Source organism: Notothenia coriiceps, unplaced genomic scaffold, assembly GCF_000735185.1.
Source record: "Notothenia coriiceps isolate Sejong01 unplaced genomic scaffold, NC01 NC01_scaffold00002474, whole genome shotgun sequence".
NCBI lineage: Eukaryota > Metazoa > Chordata > Actinopteri > Perciformes > Nototheniidae > Notothenia > Notothenia coriiceps.
In genome coordinates, this window is record NW_011335175.1 from 7536 (window position 1) to 23300 (window position 15765).

The 15765-nt window shown below is 40.7% G+C and overlaps 2 protein-coding genes across 3 annotated transcripts in view; one reads left to right on the top strand and one right to left on the bottom strand.

Moving 5' to 3' along the window:
- Window positions 1-3051, bottom strand: part of LOC104967712 (putative aminopeptidase W07G4.4) — a 9754-nt gene extending 6703 nt beyond the window's left edge. Inside the window, exons 1-5 of the mRNA XM_010797230.1 lie at window positions 2951-3051; window positions 1748-1789; window positions 1551-1641; window positions 1079-1227; window positions 871-979 (exon numbers count right to left, since the gene is read on the bottom strand). Of these exons, the coding sequence (XP_010795532.1) occupies window positions 871-979; window positions 1079-1227; window positions 1551-1641; window positions 1748-1789; window positions 2951-2970 (411 nt within the window). The 5' untranslated portion in view covers window positions 2971-3051. The remainder of the gene's footprint in view (window positions 1-870; window positions 980-1078; window positions 1228-1550; window positions 1642-1747; window positions 1790-2950) is intronic.
- A 360-nt stretch (window positions 3052-3411) lies between these two features.
- fahd2a (fumarylacetoacetate hydrolase domain containing 2A) lies at window positions 3412-11720 on the top strand. Of its 2 annotated transcripts, none has more exons than XM_010797249.1 (8): window positions 3412-3566; window positions 4579-4850; window positions 5486-5702; window positions 8276-8335; window positions 8414-8576; window positions 9417-9525; window positions 10770-10857; window positions 11057-11720. In XM_010797249.1, the coding sequence occupies exons 2-8, from the start codon at window positions 4579-4581 to the stop codon at window positions 11117-11119; spliced, it is 972 nt and encodes a 323-aa protein (XP_010795551.1). In that variant the 5' UTR covers window positions 3412-3566; the 3' UTR covers window positions 11120-11720. The 2 variants fall into 2 exon arrangements, with proteins under 2 accessions (XP_010795551.1, XP_010795543.1); XM_010797241.1 differs by lacking the exon at window positions 3412-3566 and adding an exon at window positions 3573-3689.
- The last annotated feature ends 4045 nt before the right edge of the window (window positions 11721-15765 follow it).

Consider the following 15765-nt stretch of genomic DNA (forward strand, 5'->3'; position numbering starts at 1 on the left):
AGCGTACTCCCAGGCCCCCTCCAGGATCCTTGCGAGAGTAAAAAGCTGATCCGTCGTTCCACGACCAGGACGGAATCCGCATTGTTCCTCCTCAATCTGAGGTTCGACAATCGGCCTGACCCTCCTTTCGAGTACCTTAGAGTAAACTTTCCCGGGGAGGCTGAGTAATGTGATGCCTCTGTAATTGGCACACACCCTCTGATCCCCCTTTTTAAAAAGGGGAACCACCACCCCGGTCTGCCACTCCTTCGGTACTGTTTCCGACTTCCACGCAACGTTGATGAGACGTGTCAACCATGACAGTCCCTCAACACCCAGAGCCTTCAGCATTTCTGGGCGGATCTCATCCACCCCCGGGGCTTTGCCACTGTGAAGTTGTTTGACGACCTCAGTGACCTCCCCCCGGGAGATTGGTGTCGATCCCCCGTCATACTCCAGCTCTGCCTCTAACATAGAGGGTGGAGTTGTCGGGTTCAGGAGTTCCTCAAAGTGCTCCTTCCAACGCCCTAACACTCCATCAGTTGAGGTCAACAACGTCCCATCCTTGTTGTACACAGCTTGGATGGTTCCCTGCTTCCCCCTCCTGAGGTGTCGGACAGTTTTCCAGAACAACTTTGGTGCCGCCCGAAAGTCTTTTTCCATGTAGATTTGGTGTATTACAGATTATTTTGTTACAGCACCAGTGTGCTCAACACTAAAATACAAATACTTAAAAAGTGGAAAAGAGTATGTATATTTCAGTTGTAGTAGTTGAAGACAAAGCAACCTTAAATTAACTTAACGACTACTTTAAAATTACTACACTTGTAGTCGAATCATAGAAACGGAGCCTCTCTGTCAGCTCTGTATGAGCAGGAGTTATTTTCTCACCATGTAGAGAGCCTGAAGCGCTCCGAGTGCAGCCACCATGCTGCTGTTCTTGTAGTCCTTGTGGGGGGGGCAGACTAGCAGGGGGCGCTGCATGCCGGCCTTCAAGGCCCTGAGAGGACACACAGGTGAGTGAGACAAGTAAAGAAACCTGGAAGTGAATCTGGAATATGACACACTAACAGGGGGAAATAATCTTCCATCAACTGACCTCTTGATGCCGTTGCAGGCTGCATCACTGAAGCGCCGCACGTCGTCATAGTCACGGTTCAAAGGGCCGGTGGAGGCAAAGACCAGGCGGTTACCAGGGAGACCAGGCACCTTCAGAATGACCACCTCCTGCCCCAAACTACTGTCCACCTAGAGGAGGAGCAGAAGAGCATTAACCCACATCTTGTTAGACTTTACAATCAAAACAATGCAAGACAGAATAAAGCTTTACCATCTTATTCTCAGTATCAGTAAAATATGACCCTTCGAAAAGAATGAAGCAGTCTTCATTGTTTATAAGATGGTTAAAATATTTGCAGTATTACATTTGATTAAGATTTGTTAATATCATGAAGACATTTAGCTAATTTAAAGTCCCAAAATCGTCATACATAAGAATGTATTGTCATGTCAATTGATTCCAGGTGTGATAGCTCCAAAGGAGGCTCAGGTGAGATAATACATGGACTTACAGAGCTGTAGTCCTGCAGCGGTGCCTTCAGGAACTCGAGCTCGGATGGCAGCGTGTCATGGCTCTGGGTCACCAACACGATGCCATCAAAACTAAGAACAAAGAAAACAACATCATCTAACAAACCTGTAAGAATGAATTAAAAACAACCTACCAACTGCATGGCATTAGGAGGAAGTGCAGCATCTTATGACTCACTTCTGGTTTTTGAGGTCGGAGGTCCATTCAACGGGCTGGACGCTGCACAGAGAAACATGCAAAGAAATGTTATTTCCTCTTCTTGTAGGAGCACTGTCAGCAAAAGTTGAGATAGTTCAGACAGAGTGATGCAATAAGTGTCTCAAATCAGTTTCTATAATGCAGGTTAACGATAACAGAGAGGGTCAAAGTGTGGAAACCTGTAGACCTTTGAGATCCACTTCAGCTTTTAAAAGAGTGGGACAGGCAGTGGAGGAATGTGACTAATGACATTTACTTAAGTATAATTTGTTGTTACTTTCATTTTTAAATGCTACTCCACCAGTTTTTACTCCACTACATTTATCTAACTTTTTCTAGAGCTGGAATTGCAGGGTATTTTGCAGATTCAGATTTTAATATAAATTGGTATGGTTATTATAAGTAACCCAGCTAAATCTAGAGTAATCAACCTTTCTCCTTCTTTAACAGCTGCAACATGTAAAGGGATGAACACATTAATGCATCAGTAAATGTAATCCTCTAATAAAATATATTTGCTATTCATATATTTTCTGCCAACTCTCAGTAAACATTTGAATGAATGATAACAATGTATTTCTAAACTGTGGTATAACTGCTTCTTAAGTTAAAGGATCTGTGTGTACTTTGTCCAACACTGGTGACAGGATCATTTGTTCTTCCCCGATCAAAACGGTGTACTGAGCACGCACATCATAAGGGGCATTGTCCACAGTTTGTGTATGATGATGTGAACACGTTAATAAGTCAGTTTTTTTTTTAACATGGCCAGAGATGTTTGTTATCATGTGACAATTGCGCAAAGGAAGTAAGTTCAAGCTAAAAGTGAAAATCAGCAGAAAAAGAGAAAATGACAAAAAGCCTGTGTGGGCCCGTCTAGTGTAAACTGAACCCAGAAATAAGCAGATGTACTGCAACATGAGAGGATCAGATTATATACATTGATCTGTGAGTGAATCCACAAACGAAGCACCACAGCACAGATACATTAATTCACCAACCTTAAATGTAATGATTAAATAAATCCAGTTGAATAAATGACGACATAAAACATAACTACCAAACAATACCCACTCAGGGTTTTCACCGAGTTTTCATGCACACAGCTGCACGTTAGAAAACATCTAAAGCCTATCAAGCATCAGGCAGGTAAAGTTAAAATGAAATTGGATTTAATCTCACCTGGTACACATTTTAATCATCCCACTCTGGTGTCTTCAGGGTGAAAGACAAAGCTGATAGCCGGCGACAACGGCTCCTTCCCTTCTGTCTCTCCGGTTGGTCACATGATCCGATAAAATGCACCCTGCTGCCTTCGCGGGCTTTCCGGAGCTCGTAATCCCAACGATCTGAGTCGTACCATGCTACCTTTCGTGTGTTTAAATAGTCAGTAGTTTCTTAAGGACCCAGATGAAGTACCTCAAGTGTATTCTAGCAAAGATACGCTAATTCGATGTTGTTTGTTCGTCCACAAAACTGAAAAATATGTATTGTAATTGCGGTAGTTGTGTGAATATTAGAAAGTTCCCATTGCACGTGAAGGCGCAATAAAGGATAGAGTAGGGAATTGTAGTTTCCAGAGTTTATTTAACAAAAGCGGCATTCAGAAGATTTTAAAACCAACACATAATTTATTTATTTACAGCATATTAAAAATATGACTGCTACACTCTGCCGTTAGCTTTCGTGGAGTATCCATATCGCGTCCTTACAGGACTGACCACATGAAAGCAATAACCGGAAGTAGTTTTAAAAAGTGTTTTCTGTGCAGAACCGGGGAGGCAAGACAGTACAAAGGGCAAGTACGAAGCACCACCTGACCTGGTTATTCAGTGGTAGATAACAGTGTCACATTCCTCCTTAAATTACATTTGATCTCAGGTTTAACAATCATATTGCCAAGCTTCTGTTCGAGCTGCAGGTAGGCAGAAGTTACTCTTGCTGCAGCTGTTCATGCTTTTATGGTCCTCGTTATGATTAACAGCTTTATTATTCATTGATAGCCGGCTCTGATAAGTGTGCATTGTTGCAGATATGCTGACAGGATTTGTACTTGACCTAATTTGTCAGCCTCAAACCGAAAATCTAGTTTGTGTAGCTAGTATAGCTCAGGAAACTATGAGTTTCTTGCAATTTATAACTTTTCTTTTGTAAAGTTTATTTAAGGGGTTTTGTCTAAAGTATCCCCAATGTGTTTCATAAGGACATGGAGGTTGTGTAAGTCCATAGTGAGTAGTAAATGGGTAAACTACTAACACATACAGCTAAGAGGATAAGTAAATACACCCATGGGTAGACTGAACTGTAGTCTGGGCCAGCATTTAATGACCGCACAATTATTATCCAAATTCAAAACATTTGAGCTGAATAATTGGAATCAATTTTTCTTCTAACGAACAATCTCAATTTTGTTTTGATATGCAACTCAGCTATGCCGAAACATGAAGCTAAGTTTGTCTAATTCCATCATACACACAAATGTACTGTCAGTTGTGAACAAGAAATCCACCAAACTTAAACATAAACTACATTGTTTGTGTTATCAAAGAAAAATGCCAAAGCGTAGACATCAGTTCGCATAGCTCTATGTGACAAACACCCAGCATCAACTTTACCATTTCTGAAAACGTACTGGTGTCCACTATTTTATGGCACTTGACATGTTGTGAATTGGCATTAAAGGGCAATACATAATGTATGTGAGCCTATAAGACCCCTTCAGAGAAATTAATCAAATTTTCTGTATTTTCTTTTCTCTGACATGTTCCTCCTCCTCTCCTAATCACTTCTCCCTCCTGTATCGTCCACAGATGAGACTTCCTCTTCGCTCTTTTAGCATCTTCAGGAGTTTATTCTCTCACAGGAAACAAACATCACACCCTCAGAGGCGAGGCTTGAGCGGCGTAGGGATGCGTCTAGTGCAGTTTCATCGCCATGGTGAGGGGGGAAGCATCAGAGTGGGGGTGGAGCAGGGGGACGGGGGGCTCGGTGTGGTGGACCTAAAGGCCTTTGACCCCTCCATGCCCTCCACCATGAGAGAGCTGCTGGAGCTGGGAGACGAGGGTCTGCAGTGTGCACAGAGGTATCAGACATCCAGTCTCAACAAATATCTTTCCTGTTTCCATATACATTTGCTCATAAATTGCCGTCTTCTTCTTCATGATTGAACATCAGTCATAATTATCTTCCATAATTATCACATCCCTCTTCCTCCTAAACATCTTCTCAATAAATCTTCCAGGTTACCTTAATCTTCTTAAATGTGCATATTTTTTTCCTGAATAGATCTCTCAAATCAACATCCTTCTTGCTTAATCATTTCCATCTTTTATCTTCTCTCTTTAATTGTCAGCTTTTTGTATGTTGAACATATCCTTGTTAAATCCCCTTCATAAATTACACTCATTGTAAAACACAGATGGTAAATCACCATCTTGCTCAATCAACTAAATTGTCCTCTTCTCAAATCACCATCTTGTTCCTTCCTTAATTAACAATTCATCTTCTTGATAAATCATCTCTCTACTAAATCATTAAAACCATCATCTTGTGGAGAAAAAACATTGTGTTCCTAAATGGATTTGTTGAATTAGTGTCTGTTTCCTACAACTTCATCTGCCTCAACATCGTTGTCATACTCTGCCATAAACGTTCACATCATCGTGTTCTCACTTCTCCTCCCACCTTCTTCGTCCTCCTCCTCTTCCTCTTCCTCAGAGCCTTGTCCTCGGGTCAGTGTGTGTTGCAGCGGTCAGACATCCGGCTGTTGTCTCCTGTGTTGGCCCCGGAGAAGGTGGTGTGTGTGGGCATGAACTACCGGGACCACTGCCTGGAGCAGGACGCCCCCATCCCCAAAGAACCAATCATCTTCAGCAAATTTCCCAGCGCCATCACTGGGCCGTACGACGACATCATCCTGCCCCCGGAGAGCCAGGTGGGAAACTTTTGTTGTATGTCACTTCTGAACATTATTATTTATGTGGTTTACAACAAGAAAAAAGAAAGGGAAGAGATTAAAGAGACACAGGGGACTACAACTTAGATAAGATAGACAAAGTCAGACAAATGCCTTTGACGTTGCTTTCTAAAGATGTGTATTGATTCGTTTTTTAGGAAGGATGTTTCAGGGACATTTCGTTTTCAGCCTTCTGCTCCTCGCTGTGGTCAGAGGGCTCAAATACTCTTAAAATCAATACAAGAGAGCAGAGAAGCTGAACCGGTGTTATGTGTGATCTGTGTTTCTGCAAAGCTGCAGTTGAGCTAGAGAAGATTTGTTGAGGCAGTTGGACAAGGCGTTGCAGTAATCAAAGCGTTATGTATAGAGGCATGAATGAATTGGATTCCAAATATTTATGTTGAGTTGTGTTTCTTCATTTAAAAACGTTTCTTTATGTAATTAAAGTGGGACTGAACCAGAGATGTTGCACTTGGCTGAACATTCAGTTGGAAAAAGTCAAAAGTAATTACAATTCTTAATATTTTAACAAGCAGATGAATTCAATTTGAGTAATTGTGCAGTGTGAAGAGAAGCATAAGCAATCAAAACTTTCCACAGGAGATGCACTGTTCTAAATGGGGGGGAGCCAGGGGGAGCATGGCTCCCCCGAGGAGGGAGGGAGCTCCCCTGAAAGCCGACTTTGAGATAAATAGGGGGAGCCCAAAACAATCGTGCATATTTGTGTGTCACAGATTAGAAATGTTGAGTTTCTGTAAATAAAAGTTTTTGAAATAAATAATAGTTATTGTTCATTACAGTTTCTGTATATTTGTTTTATATTTGTGAATATTTCTGGGTGTAGCGATCTGTACGTGGCGGTGCTGCATTCTTTACGCTACTTACGTTGCTATGGTTACGTCAGGCGATGGTTACGTCAGGCGATGCCGGCTCTGGCTTTGTGATAAAAAATATGGCAAAACAAAAACAGCCTTGCCTCGCAGCTTTTGGATTCACAAGCAAAGAAGCAAAGGAGTCTAAAAATGACAACGTGAACGGAAAACAACTTTTAGTTGGCCGGCTGTAAGCGGCGTTAGGGTCGAGTTTGACAGCTCTTCACCGAATTGAGTAAAGTTGGAACAATATTGGACATTCTGATTTCACGGATCAATAACTGATGAACAAAACGTTATTCAGACACAAAGTACGTCTCCTAAGTACCGTGGTAAGGTTGACAACAAATACGTGCTGTCCTCCAAACTGGACACACTACATTGGTCTCTATCCGCAGCCGGAGAAGAAACGAGTGCTCAGGGGCCGTCTGCAAAGTGCAACTCCCAAAAAAGAGAATACAATAATATTCAATCACTTCACATTTATACAGTATATTTCTACCAAACTCACTACACACATCAATAGTCTCCTGTTGCTCATACTACAGCAGAGAGTTTGGAAGAATGTGCTTTTGAATAATTTTGGTGAATATTTCTAATGTAAAATCTTCAATAAACATGGCATCATCTTCAATAACTTTACTATTATACAGTATAAATATTCACCAAAATTATTCCAAACCATATTCTTCCAAACTCTCTGCTGTAGTACCAACAGGAGACTATTGATGTGTGTTGTGAGTTTGGTAGAAATATAATAGTAACGTTATTGAAGATTATACCATATTTATTGAAGATTTTACATTAGAAATATTCCCCATATTATTGGAGGACAGCACGTATTGGCTGTTTTTGATCAACATGTGATTGTAATTCGTTGTCAACCTTACCACGGTACTTAGGAGACGTAATTTGTTTCTGAATAACGTTTTGTTCATCAGTTATTGATCCGTGAAATCTGAATCTGCCAATATCGTTCTAACTTTACTCAACTTCCACACCGAGGGAGAGGCCTGCCGATGCGGAGCCTGAAGAGGCTTCAACAACGGCCACAGCCGCCGGCGTAGTGACACCGTCTGTAGTAGTAGCAGAGTGATTTTATAGCAATTGATCGAATCTGCGCTGCTGCGCCAGTCAACAGAGCGTGCGTGTGATATATTTAGTCGCAGGATGTGCTCTGAAAAATAGGGCTCCCCCGAAAGCAAATGGGTAATTCGAACACTGGATGGATGACTCATTTTGCCCGTCTTGAGCCATTTAGCTTATTTCTTGTCTTAGAATCATAGACTTTATGAAGCTTATGGGTCAACACTAACCTCTCTTCTTTTGTAGGATATTATAGATAGAGATGAATACATGTATAAATGTCTGTTCATGTAGTTTTTGAAAAGTCCATACCAATTTAAATGTATAGTTGGTACATGCTTTTTTTTCATGCACTTTGGAAGGTCATGGAGACCAAATCAACGTCTTGTTTATATTGACAGAAAATGATATGTGTGGTTATGAATGTCTTTTAAAAATCTAATTATTCAGGATATTACGTTTGAACTTATTAGAGCTGTCTAAGTAACATATGGAGGCAATTTTAATATCCATATCATTTTCAATGCACACATCTACTTTACTTATACTTTTAACTTGACTAAAACTATATTTGATGGATGTTTGGGACTGCAGGAGGTGGACTGGGAGGTGGAGCTGGCCTTTGTGATTGGACGAAGAGGAAAACACATCAAGGTAAAAGTCTCATCATCATCATCATCATCTTACGATTGGTGGTGAAGCATCTGTTGACGCCTCTTGCTTCTCGCTCAGGAGGAAGACGCTCTCTCTTACGTGGCCGGCTTCACGGTGGCCAACGACGTCAGCGCACGAGACTGGCAGATGAAGCGCAACGGGAAGCAGTGGCTGCTGGGAAAAACGTTCGACAGCTTCTGTCCTCTTGGCCCGGCATTGGTGACCACTGACGCTGTGAAAGGTGAGAGTGAAAGAGAACGTCAGCTGAGAGGGAGGAATCGTGCAATTATGATAATAGTTCATAAAAGTCAGAATGGATTTATTTGGTTTGAAAACATTCCTGATTAATGTGTGTTATCTTTATAGCATCTGTATGTGGTGATATCAATCTAGAGTACACCAAATGTCAGATTAAGTCTAGGATATCAATATTCAGGCTCAGCATGATGGCTTACACCATAACTGTCCCTGTAATACAATATATCATTATAATATTTCACATTGTTTTAGAAAAAAATAGATATTTAAGGGACTTGACAAAAGCCATTATTTAATGAGATAAAGAAAGACAAACTAATCAGTTTGATTCAATAGGATTACTCGCAGCTCTTCTGAATGTATACAAATATTTTTCGCTACTAATACCAGAGTTGATCCCGCTTAGTTAAAATTATAATGGCTACTATTAGGTTTAATTTGAATATTTGCATTTTGACACCCTTTTCACAGCACACTAGTCAAAGAATGAAAGATAGCCAATGGGTAATATTAGTGTAATAAATTATCTTTATTTAGCATAAAAATGTAATGACCTACTCAAAGTCTTTTCTCTAAAATCTACACGGTAGCATTGGTTTTCGGTGAACAAATATAATTCCGTCATCCGTGTCAGCTTTAGTTTGTAAAATATAAAAGATACTCAGGAGCTTTTATTAATACCTATTCAAGTCCTAATTTGGATGCAACAGAATGTGCCTTTTTTTTTCTCATATAACTGAGTTTCCTTCAGTTAAGTTCTAAGTGTCAAACAGGAAAATAACATATATATTAAGATGCTGTTTTTTTGTGTCATCCCTCGCAGACCCCCACAGTCTGGGGGTGCGCTGCCTGGTGAACGGAGACACGGTGCAGAGCAGCAACACGGATCAGATGATCTTCAGGACGGAGGCGCTGGTCGCCTGGGTCTCAAAGTGAGTCCTCTGTTAATTCTGCTGATCATGTGATGTCGTCTTTTTGCATGTTTTATCTCAAAGGTTCTCTATTATGCAAAATGCACTTTTTGATGTCTTTTATACATAAGTATGTGTCCCCGGTGTGTCAGGGAACTCACAAAGTGTCAGAAAATACAACCCTCTCTCTTTTCCTCTGTACCCAAATCTCTAAAAACGGGGGTTTAACGGAGCTGATCCAGATTTGCGTCCGATATGACGTAATATCTGAAATGTGGGCTGGCTTTACACCAACGGCCCTATCAGAAACAATGCGCAACGTGTTTTGGACGTAATATGGTCTTTGTTTACATTAGCAAGCATCGCTAACACTGTACTGAAGAGCATGTGTAAAAAAAGCAGGAAATAAAGAAAGGAACTCACCTTGTGGTAAACCCGCAAGAGAAACAGCATTTGAGCTCCATGCTGTTTCTGAAATAATCCTTGATGCAGTTTGGAACATAATATGGCATGTAATCACGGCAGCATTTAGCTGAGTTTCTGGGTAGAATTCTCCTGCATGAGCTTTTTATTATTTTTTTCAAAGCTACGGACCCAGAATCAGTACTTCTCTAACAGGGCTGAAATAGAGGGGTATGAGGCATCGCTAGAACAGGTGATCTGTTTGGTATTTTGAGAAAAACACTTTAGCAACATGTTTTTTATATACTGTATCTGAGAACTATAGTATATGCCTACACATAGTATAAAGGAGACCTTTAATACAGATGACATCATTTATTCAGGCCTTATACATTTTTCTGCTTTACTAACTGAATGCAAAGTTTCTCTTTGAGAAATTATGCAAATCAGATCATGTTTGAAATGAATTTAGTCAGAAGGAGCACTGTGCGAGCAAAGTGCCTTTCCTCTTTATGGACTTGAGGCAGAAAATTAAAACATGCTTCAACAAAGACTCACGCACCCTTTTAGCCCTGCAGCACCCTGAATTCCTGCGCTCAGATCTCAGATGCTTGGCCTCTCCCTCCTCGCCTCACTTACTGGTGACAGGGCCTGTTGTTCTGTAATAATGGCCGCCCACAGCACCAATCACTGGATCTCTGTATTCACAAGGCTACACTGGGAAGTTATTGCTTTGCATGCCATTAGCAGATTTAAATGTGTGTACCTACTCCACATGGCAAACTCTCCACAGTGAACAGCAAGTCATCCCCATTCCTGCTCCTGAATCTGAAACTCCACTTCCTTTCTTCTTCTCCTCTCAGATTTGTGACCTTGACTCCAGGCGATGTTTTCCTGACCGGCACTCCTCCAGGCGTGGGTGTGTTCAGAAAGCCACCCATCTTTCTCAAGGTGATTTACTGTGGGAAACTGAGATTCAAAATAAATGTTCTACAAGAAGGCACATATTTGTATCTTTAGCTGTGTTACTCACTTTAACCAAATAACTTAGTGGCTACATGGAATGTGTTTATTCTATGAAGCAGAGTTAAAGTACTCTGTATAGTCTGTAACATGGTGTAAAAAGTGTTCAACTGTTTTTTCCTTACAGAAAGGAGACGTGGTGGAGTGCCAGATAGACCAATTGGGCTCGGTTATCAACAAAGTCGTCTGAGTCCGGAGACAATCTGCTGCCAAATAAATAAACTGCACTTCTGAAGCGATGAACACAATTAATTACTATTGTACCGATCGTTTTTTTATTGATATTTTCTTCCTTCTGAAAGAATGTGAGTAAATCAGCTGTAAGTGCGTTTAAAATGTACATTTTCTGATCAATGTTAATGGTATTTCGCACTACATGTAAAGTTACATGACTCAATGCGCAGTGACCCCCGTTATCGAGTCATCACTAGCTGTAAAAAATACCCCTCGATCCGCAGCCACCCACTCATGCTATGCAGCAGAAACTGAAGCTCATGACGTTTAAAAATATGTACATTTCAATATTCTTTTTGAACTGTATGTAAAACTTTTCAAACAGCCACCTTCTGATAAAAAGTGAGCATATTTTCCTGAAAGGGAATTTAATCAAATGCATCCTTTTTCTTTGGAGAACATTCTTCAAAATGACTTTGATATGTGTGTTGATTGGTGTCTTGTTTGATTAATTTCCTTTTTACTTGATTAACTGAAGTTTACTTTCTTTCACTTCAGAAACAACTTTAGAGAAATCCCTGAAGGGACATTAAAATGTAGCAGTAGTAAGATAAGGCAACAGTTTTGACTGACTCAAAGTGTGAAACTAATAAATTCAATAATTAGGCAGATTTTGTCCATAGCAGCGTACATATATCTGTACACACACAGGGAGGAACTTGGTTTTGCGCAAAGACACTTGGACAAGCAAACCAGAGAAGCCGGGGATCAAACTCACCACCTTAACCACCCAAAGTACACATTTCTTTGAATGTGAAGACAGGGTGATTGCCTTTTATTTTAAAACTATTGGTAAGAAAGATATATTCTTAAAATAACCAAATTGCATTATAAAGAATAACGCAATAGTCCTGCTATATATATCCTAGCTTCATTAAGGTTTTAAAGTTTAGTTTTGGATGATGCAGTTGGTGGTTCTGTTAAACTGTAATAGGTGATAAAGAATCAAGAGTTTTGACTATTTACTCTACATGTAAAATATATTGACTAAACATACCGACAGAAACATGGGGAAAAAAACCCAGTTCAAAAGCACCAGATTGATCATGACTAATCAACGTCTCTCGGGTACAATGTGACCTTCATTGAGGTAAGAATTAATGTAGGGGTGACGTATTAGTGGATAAAAGTGTCATCTTAAACCATGTACCAATACAACATAGTAATTGTGTATATTATGTTATATATTATTTTCTCTACTTTAGCTTTTAATATACGATCAAATCAATATAATTAACAGTTTTATACTAACAGGAAATTATATTGAGGTTTTATTCAAAGAGAAGCTCCTCCTTTCCTGTATGCAGTGCATTGTGGGACAACAGCATTATTTTATAATTCATATACTGACTGTTTTGAGTATGCCTGATTTTGTGAACACACACACTCAACACCCGTCTGTATTTCGGATTGAAGCTCCAGCTGCAGTGAGGCTTGTGTGAAGGTTCATCACTGGGTGGCAGTAGAGCTTCACGGTGGATGAGAGCCAATCAGCTGCAGCTGTGGTTTGTGATCTGAGGTAAAAGCCTCAGTGACTCCTGACTGTACAAACAGACGGCTCTGAACGACCAAATATTAACGCCTGCCAGAGAAAAGGTGTCCATCCTGTTCAAAGTGAGGCATCGATTGGTCTCAGTGTCAAAAGGTCAGACTCTCCTGAGGCCTGAGTCAGCACACAGATCTACATTCAGCAGGAGAGCAGCGATGGGCTGTTCGGAAGACATTGGAATAATAGGTGCGTAATTTACTGCTGTAAAGCCTTTTATATTCATTTAGTGTCGAGTAAACGATGAGATAACAAACTTCTTTATTGTCAGTTTGAACATTGGTTAACTGAGTAACTTGTGAAAAACTAGAAAAGCAGAACAAAGCTTGATGTACATGTTACAAACAGAACTTGTGTGGCCGTGGTTACAACATGAACACGGTCCCAACACGAGCTGCAGAGACCTCACAGCTGATTACAGGGACTTCATAATCCTCGTCTCATGTGGCTTTATGCTAATGCTATTACTAAAGATAAACTTAAAATCAGGGTCTCATCACTCAAAAATCAAAATGCAATTAACCTAAAGGCGCGAGCGTCCCGGCTCAGCATGAATCCCTTTTAACAGCGAACACGAGCCTCTGTGACACAAACAGAGGATGAGGTCAGACTGCAGCACAACAGAGCCGGGTGCAGCCTGGAGTCACGCTGCACCGGCAAACAGCTTATTTGTAGAGGTACTGTGAGATGAAGCGATGCAGCTTCTGCCGGCTCTCTGACAACTGGAACAAAGGGCCGACACCCAGGAAGACGCCTCCTCTCTGACGCTGCTCCGAGATGACCTGGAGCGAACATAAACACAGCCATGTCAGAGCACTCCACAATGCTTTTTGTTCAGTAACCTTTATTTGAACACGGCGAGAGAGCTCGCAGCTGTGCTTATCTTTAGTGCTTTTTGCACAAGGCCAAATGACATACAAAGATGTTCTAATCGAGATAAAAACAAGACCTTTCAAAACACTTCAAAGAGAAAAACAAAGCTGTTTAATGAATAGCATTGAACCACCTTATTCACTCCGTATGAAATAATGAGGCAAAATGGGAGAGCCAAACTTCAGATAGCGCTGCCCTTCCTTTTTGGAGCAGATGCATTATACACTTTTCTCCTTGGATTCGACCGGTAGATCTCAGATATCAAGCTGTCTTGACATCAGGGAGGGGAATTAGCAAAAGGATCCTAATGACGAGCCTGATAACCATTTCTGACCGATAGCCTCGATAAGAGAGTTAATAATGGCCTCTAGAGATCCCTGCAGATATTTGGGTCAATGATGCTCTATTTCTACCACCATTGATTCCCGGCCTACAGACTTCCAGAGGAGACTGATTGATGTGAACTCTTTATTCCCTTTGAAGGTGCAAGAGAAGAGAATATGTGCTCAAAAGGAGAAATATAACTATGGGTAACAAAGCTTTAGTGATCTGATGCTTTCTGCCATATTTCTCTTCAGTTCCTTGTTTCCCTTCTCCTTTGTATGATTCCTTGCTGTTGTTTGCAGAGTCAGGGCAGATGGAGGCACCAGACGCTCATATAGACCATTTGCTTTTCTTCCTGCACTGTCTGAAAAAACCTTCCACAGACTTGAAAACAACTGCAGCTTGATGATCCATCGCAATAAATGTGAAGCCGTTATCTGGTCTCGTCAGAGTTAAATCCTCGACTCATTGTGCCTGAGTGGATTGTTTCCATATCAGGTCCCCTCGCAGCCCACAGGAACAACCAGAATGTGTCACTGAGGAATCCTCAGTAATAGTTTCCCAGCATTCAAGATCTTAAATAGCGTAGAAAAGAATTTCACTTAAAGCAATAGCCCAAAATACATTGTGCAATAAACCTTTTTGCTTCCTTGCCATAATGTAATTGAGCAGATTAATACCACACTTGTGTCTGTTCTGTAAATATGAGCCTGCAGGCAACTATATTAGCTTAGCATAAAGACTGGAAACAGCTAGCTCTGTCCAAAGGTTTAAAATACACCTACCAGCACTCCAAGCTCACTTTTAGTGTTATACCTAACTGCCTGGTAGTTTCATATAAAACAAATATTATTTTACAAGCGAATCATATATTTTATGTGCAAAATGTGTATATGTAGTTAAAGTAAAACATTTAAATTAAGTCCAATGGCTCGCTCAAATCTGCTTTACGTTTGTCAAACCAACCCAAGTATTTTTACAGTTCATTAATATTTAGTTCTGTGAAGAAGTGCTGCCAACACACTAGTGATCTACTCTGAATACTGTGAGTACACTTTTAGAAGGTACCATAAATGCAAAAGAAAGTACAGGCTTGGATTACAGGCTTGAAGGACACCAGTATTTTTCTTTTTAAAGAGCAAAATGTGCACCAATTCAAAGACTGGAGGCTAACACAAAGTGTGGTCTGTAGTACACCTCTCCAACTTATGATTTAAATCACTTTGTGTCCTTGGTCCAGTGAATTCTCTTTAAAGATTGACATTTCTGCCTCAAACATGATTGGATGTGGCTGACTTGAGTCAGGCTCAGTTTCCCTCACGTTGCAATAAAATCTGGTTTGATTCCTGTTCACGCCGAGCTCAAAGCTCCAGCATACTGTTAGAAAACGCTGCCAGCAATTGATTGATTAAAAGCGATTTTGGGATTTGGGTTGGACTCACGTAGGTTTGACATAACTTTTTAATGGAGTTGGACTGCGCCTTAACTTTCAGTCATGAATCGAGCTGTAATTCTCTCATGACAGAAAGACAGATTTATAAAAACAGAAACACACAGCCACACACACACACCCACACCCACACCCACACACACACACACACACACACACACACAGGTAGAGGCTGTCACTCACCCCCAGGTCTATTAGTGATCTAACAGCAGTGTGTGCAGCCTCCTGCGAGCAGCTCTCTGTGAGATATGGCACAGAGGCACATGAATCAAAAGAACAGACAGTTATCCAATACAGAAAAAGCAGGTCGGGATAACAGAACAAAACCATCACCAGTGGGACTGATGGGACTTTTATACTGAGCATTATTGAAGGGTGTCAATTGGGTAGTTTCTGATTGTCTCATGTT

Excerpts from the sequence above, each read along its gene's own strand:
- fahd2a (XM_010797249.1), top strand. The coding sequence starts at position 4,579 with ATGAGACTTCCTCTTCGCTCTTTTAGCATCTTCAGGAGTTTATTCTCT. Across the intron at positions 4,851-5,485 it reads GGTCTGCAGTGTGCACAGAG|AGCCTTGTCCTCGGGTCAGT; the intron begins GTATCAGACATC and ends CCTCTTCCTCAG. Across the intron at positions 10,858-11,056 it reads AGCCACCCATCTTTCTCAAG|AAAGGAGACGTGGTGGAGTG; the intron begins GTGATTTACTGT and ends TTTTCCTTACAG.